This window comes from Anabrus simplex, chromosome 9 (genome assembly GCF_040414725.1).
Source record: "Anabrus simplex isolate iqAnaSimp1 chromosome 9, ASM4041472v1, whole genome shotgun sequence".
Taxonomy (NCBI): domain Eukaryota; kingdom Metazoa; phylum Arthropoda; class Insecta; order Orthoptera; family Tettigoniidae; genus Anabrus; species Anabrus simplex.
The window spans coordinates 107,110,350-107,117,035 of record NC_090273.1 but is presented as its reverse complement, the minus strand read 5'-3'; the positions used below and the strand labels follow the sequence as shown (position 1 = coordinate 107,117,035).

At 36.9% G+C, this 6,686-nt stretch overlaps 1 protein-coding gene across 1 annotated transcript in view; it reads right to left on the bottom strand.

Annotated features, from left to right (window-relative positions):
* Positions 1–3,685: 3,685 nt before the first annotated feature.
* LOC136880805 (cGMP-dependent 3',5'-cyclic phosphodiesterase) overlaps positions 3,686–6,686 on the bottom strand; it is a 164,825-nt gene continuing 161,824 nt past the window's right edge. Inside the window, exon 14 of the mRNA XM_067153339.2 lies at positions 3,686–4,576. Coding sequence (XP_067009440.1) covers positions 4,393–4,576 — 184 coding nt within the window. The 3' untranslated portion in view covers positions 3,686–4,392. The remainder of the gene's footprint in view (positions 4,577–6,686) is intronic.

Genomic DNA, 6,686 nt, shown 5'->3' with positions numbered 1-6,686 from the left:
AGTATAATGTGGAAATTGCAAGCAGATTTGATATTCTGGGAGATCTTACAGAAGACATTGATGAAACAAATGACAAAGTCTGTGAACGAATGTGGAATAATGCAAAACAAATCACAACAGTAGCAACGAAAGTGATACCAAAAGGTGTTAGTAAGAAAAAGAAATGGTTCGATGAGGCATGTCAAGATGCAGTTAATGAAGTGGCAATATGGTGTAATAAGTGGCTGCAGTCTAATAAGAATGTAGATGTTGAGGAACTATACAGAGCAAAACAGAATGTAGTAAATTAATTCGTAAAAAGAAAAGTCTACCTGAGACAATAAATAGAATCAACCCAAGATGACTACAGAAACAGGAACATCCGCAAGATATATGGAACGGTCAACACAATTAAAAAAGGATTTCAACCAAGATCGAGTGTTATGAGAGGTAAGTCTGGAAATATAATTGCTGATCAGGACAAATTATTAAATTACTGTAAGCAATACTTCGATTTCTTGCTTAATTGTGATGATCCAGAAACCTGTATTGGTAAACCATCTAGTTCCCCATCTGAAGAACAAATACCCGAGTCATCATATCAAGAGGTATTACAAAGTATTATACGTTTAAAAGCTATTTGCTTTACGTCGCACCGACACAGATATGTCTTATGGTGACGATGGGATAGGAAAGGCTTAGGAATGGGAAGGAAGCGGCCGTGGCCTTAATTAAGGTACAGCCCCAGCATTTGCCTGGTGTGAAAATGGGAAACTATGGAAAACCATCTTCAGGGCTGCCGACAGTGGTGCTCTAACCCACTATCTCCCGATTACTGGATACTGGCCGCAATTAAGCAACTGCAGCTATCGAGCTCGGTACATTGTTTAAAAGACAATAAAGTTTCAGGTAATGACAACATTCCTGCTGAGCTTATTAAATTTGGTGGAGAAAGATTACATAAATACATATATAAGATCATTCTAAGGATACGGCACAATGGAGTTATTCCAAAAGAATGGCAGGAATCACTTATTGTCCCAATTCATAAAGGAGGGGATAAGGAAGAACTTCAAAATTATCGTGGCATATCTCTTGTAAACACAGCCTACAAAATTCTGTCTTTTATTCTTTTACAGCGTTTAAAACCATTTGCTGAAAATGTTAATGGGGACTATCAGAACGTTTTTTGTAGTAACAGATCCACTACAGACAACATATTTGCAATTTAGACTATTAATGATAAAGTGTGGGAACACAAGGAGTCGGTTCATTATCTCTCTATAGATTTATTCAAGGCATATGATTCAATCCATAGAGAAGGGCTGTGGAACATCATGATGGAGTTTGGCTTTCCCATAAAATTAATTAACATGTGCAAACTGTACGTGGATGGTAATGTTAGCTGTGTTTTGCTCAAGGACAGAAAATCAAGTTCCTTCCAGAATAAAACTGGTCTGAGACAAGGGGATGCACTATCTCTTCTATTCAACATTGCACTGGAGAAGATTATCAGGAAATTAGCTCTTGTACCTGCTGGCAGCATATTGGGGAGACAACATAAAGTCCTTGCATATGCGGATGATATTGTTCTTATTGGCCGCAGTGAATTAAATTAGTTCTTGAACCTGCTGGCAGCATATTGGGGAGACAACATAAAGTTCTTGCACATGCGAATGATATTGTTCTTATTGGCCGCAATGAATTAGAAATTAGGCAGTTATTTGTGGAACTAGAAGAAATGGTAGCAAAAATTGGCTTACGGGTAAATGATAGAAAGACACATACATGGTTGTACAGAGACTGAATCATGAGCAGGTTGACAGATTGCCTTTGAAGATTAAAAGAGTAGAGGAGTTTAAATTTCTTGGTGTATTAATCGATGAGCAAAACTGAAGACAACAGGAACACCCAGCTAGAATTAAGAACGCAAAACCAAGCTCGATAGCTGCAGTCGCCTAAGTGCGGCCAGTATCCAGTATTCGGGAGATAGTGGGTTCGAACCCCACTGTCGGCAGCAATGAAGATGGTTTTCCATGGTTTCCCATTTTCAGACCAGGCAAATGCTGGGGCTGTTCCTTAATTAAGGCCACGGCCGCTTCCTTCCAATTCCTAGGCCTTTCCTATCCCATCGTCAACATAAGACATATCTGTGTCGATGCGACGTAAAGCAAAAAAAAAGAATGCAAATAAGGCATTTTACTCTATGAGCCCTATATTAGGCCCCAAGTTTTTAACAAGGAGTGCAAAAATAATGATTATCTACAATACAATAAAGAGCAATACAAGAAAGAGCAGCAGCAATTGCAAGTCTTTGAGAATAAAGTTTATGGAAAAATATTTGGCCCATTGATCAATCCTATCTCTCAAAGCTGGCAGAAAAGAACTAATTATGAGATTTACACCCTCACTCAACAACACACTATAATGGGTGTGATAGAATCCAACAGACTGCGCTGGGCTGGACATGTACTGAGGATGCAGGATAACAGAGCACCAGCAGATCTATACAAAGGATCTCTTAATGGGAAAAGACCTTCAGGAAGACCCCGAAGCATCTGGAAGAAGATCAACAAGGTATGCCAGACCCTCCAAATTGATAAATGGAAAGAGCAGGCTCAAGATGGAAGAGGATTATTAGATCGGCATGGGAACTTCACATCCCTCAGAAGCCGACGGAGTGAGTGTGAGTGAGTGATATACACTGATTATTTGTATTCACTGTCTAACTGTTCAGCAATGTTCAATTTCTCAAACAATGATAGGCTTAAAGCATTTTTAATGTGTGCTTTCGAAGTTTCAAGCTTTTTTTTATCCTGTCTGCTAGAGGATTTAAATCTGTCATTCAAGTTTTGGTCCATTTCTCTTCCCTGCCAAACATCAAGCATGGAAAACAGTAGAATGAATTGTTCTCTTCTCAGCTACAAATCCAATTATGTTTATTATAAACAGATGAATTGAACTTGCATGTGAACTGTCTGCTTTTACTTTGTACAGTCTGGTTGAACCAGCAATAACAGTTTACGACACCGACAGTAGATAAGATAGCGAAATACCTGAAATCTCTAATTAACTATAAAAAGGGGTAGTTATGCAAACCTGCAATCAGGACGAAAACTGCCACTGAATTTGAATAAGCATTTTTAAAATCTTAAACATAACCATGTTTTAATGTAGGCTTTGTCCATGACTGTGAATTAATTTGTTATGAAATAATTAATACTGTTACCAGTCACAATTTTTATTAAGTTGTATTCCACAATGCGTTTCGGAGCTTATACTCAATCATCAAGTGGTGACTGGTAACAGTATTAATTATTTCATAACAAAGCATTTTTATTCTCAAGAATTTTTAGAGTTTGCTTTATTGAAACTGTTATCGCTTTAAAGATTACAGAAAAAGTAATTTGTGTATGAAAAGTAGGGAAAAGTTAAAAATCCCATACTTTTTTTTTTTTGTAGCAGTGCTTTGTGAATATGTTCATTACACTATAAAGGCTACCAGTAATATACTGGTACTGTCAAAAGCATTAGTTGATTTGGTTTGATTTCTAACTGGATTTTGGGGTTCATTCCACTATTTTTTTCGCTGCCAAGGTCTTTTCTGTTCTCTCATGTAAAGATACTATTTACAATATTTGTCTGAATTTTCTGATTAGATTCTACAAACAGAGGTAAACTTATGAATATCCCATTCATAGTTTATCTAAAGTCTTTCTTATTGATTAGTTTCCACCAACAGGGGTATGTATATACAATTCATAGATCATTTATAGTCAGAACATACAGAAAATATGCATCTAAAATGCATTACCTTCATAAAACAGTTCTATAAAAATAAATCATAACTTCACATTTCATGAAATACATGTTAAGAAAAAATAAAAAATAGAGGTATAATATATGAATAAAACAGATAATCAACTCTAGGTCTAAGGAGTATCCCAAAAGCAGAATCAAAACATATTTTTTACTTAAAAGAGAAATTATGTAAGACTGATTTCTCTGTGGCTAAATAACATTCTAACAGAACATCTACATTTTACACAAATAAATTTATCTTCTTGTTTCAGAGATGAATTAAGCCAATTGTATTTCATTTCATTCCAGTCTATCTGTTAGAATGTTAATATTCAAATCACAATAAAATCATTTTCCTATGTTGTTACTGGCTATTGCCCAGATCAAAACCAGTTATCATTAGTCATTGTAATTAACTTACCTTATTTTTCTATGACTTGAACATATTTTAGGATAACATTAAGTTAAAACATGGCAACTTTTTCATTTTACAAAGGAAAAACATGGCAATGCATTGTTTTAGCTCTGGCTAGTAAACAACACACACAGTATCCATTTCTTTCGACTAGCATATAAAGGTTCTACTAACAATAAAAAACAACAATGAACACATTACAGAAAATTCAATAACTCCAGTACTTCTTTCTCAAAATCAGGATCAGTCAATATCTCCATAGAAGAATGTCCTTTAGGCCAGCGTTCAAGAAAGATGTTTGTTGCCCGACTCCAGCACTGCAGGTTTATTTCAGTTGCTTCAACTAAGCATTTGGCAGGTGGGAAAAGTTGTGCCAACAACCTGAATATAAATAAAATAGATCCAAAATTAAAAGCAGTGAAGACACATTGAAACATTCATAAATTTGGCAAAGATCATTCCTATTATTACTCCATTCAATCGCTTACTCTAAGGTAAACAATGTTTATCATTATTATTATTATTATTATTATCCCATAGTCACACATGCAATCATTGTTCAACTTCACACAATTCCACTCCTCTTTCTTGCAGATCATCTTTTATTTGGGAGATCCATCGTCAAACCATTTTTGTGCTACCCTCTTCAGATCCATCCTCTTCAAGTGACCAAACCATCTCAATCTTGATGTTGTTAGAATTTCAATGAGTGGTTTCACTTGGATGTCTTTGCGGACCTTTTTATTCTGGCTCTTACCTTGCCTCGTTCTCTGCAGCATTGACCTCAGGAATTTTATTTTCGCGTACTGGAGTCTGCTGCTATCCCTTCTGTTGATGGTGCATGTTTCTAGACTGTTTGTTGTTATTGGTATAAAGTAGGCCTGATACAAAGTTTTCTTAGATATTAAAGGAATTTGGCTGTCCCAGAGGAGGTTCCTGACTTAATGGTACAAATGAGCTCTTTTCAGAATCCTATTGGTGATTTCATCTGAGCAACAGGCCATCTCCAGTTACAATGCTGCCAAGGTATTGGGACTGATCAACTTCTGCTACCTTTTTTCCATCCAGCATAATATCCATACTACTTCTTTGCCTGCTAACCTTCATGGCCACCATCTTTGTAGGGCTAATTTTTATGCCAAACTCCTTAAATTGGTTGTTCCAGTCATCTACTTTCTGCTGTATTTTATCTTCTGTGCAACCCCAGATCACCACATCGTCTGCGAAAGCCAATGCCTGGAAATCAGTACTGACACACTGTTGTTTCACCCTCTTTATGATTTCGTCCATTACAGAGATAGATAGCAGTGGGGACAATGCACAGCTCTGACAAGGGGTATACAGCATTTTCATTTTTCCAATAAGAGAGTCTGTAACATTTCTCCTTGATAGCCAACCCCAGATCTTGTCCCTAGGCACAATACCATAAGCCTTTTCAAGATACAAGAAAACAAAGATGATATCTCTTCCTTCCTCCCAGTATTTCTCTACAATCATCCTAACAGCAAAGATGAGGTCAGTGGTTGTTTTATCACCCCTAAATTCACATTGTTCTTCTTCTAGCTGAAGTTCAATGATGTTCCTGAGCCGTTTATCAATAATTTTCTCCATAAACTTTAATCCACGAGACAGAAGGGTGATTCCTCTGTAATTGCTACTTTGACGTCTGCTTTCCTTTTTGAAGAGGGGAACTATAATCCCCTTTGTCCAATCTTCTGGAACCTTATCTTCCTTCCAGATGGCATTCAAAACTGTGAACAACCACCGAAGTCCAGGAATTCCTGCAGCCTTCATTATGTCAACACTGACTTCATCGATGCCAGATGACTTGCCTTTCCGCATGTTCTTTAAAGCGTTCTTAACCTCTGACCAGGTCAGGGAAGGCTCACATTCACTCCTCTCACTCCCAGCTTCTGAACCTTCTCCTTCCTTCTCACTGCATCTTTTCCATTATATAACAGTGCAAAATAGTTCCTCATTACTTGTCTTATGTCTGTCTCTTTCCATACAACCGTTCCATCCTCAAATTCTATTGCTTTCACTGGTACATATGGTTATTTTCTATTTCTCATAATGCTGTACAAGAGCTTCTTGTTGTTTTAGCTGTCCTTTTCTAATTTGGCAGTAAAATCCAACCAACATTCTTCTTTCTCTGATTTGATTAATCTCTTAGCTTTAAATTTCAAGTCTCTGTACTTCTGATCTAATTCTCTCAGTCTGATTTCATTTTATCTTACACCCTTCTCGTTCTCCTTGTCCTTATCTTTCCTAGCCATATTCCTTTCCTTTATCACTTTCTGCATAGTGGCATTCCACCAGGGAGTTTCTTTCTCCTTTACTTTGGTGCTTGTTTTACCAACTACATTGACTGCAGTGCCCACAATTATTTCTTTAAACCTGTTCCACTCTTCTTGGCCTGGTCTTAATCCATCACGTGGTAGGTTGTCTTCGATTTTCTGCTGGTAGGCTTCCTTTTCATCAGGATATTCTA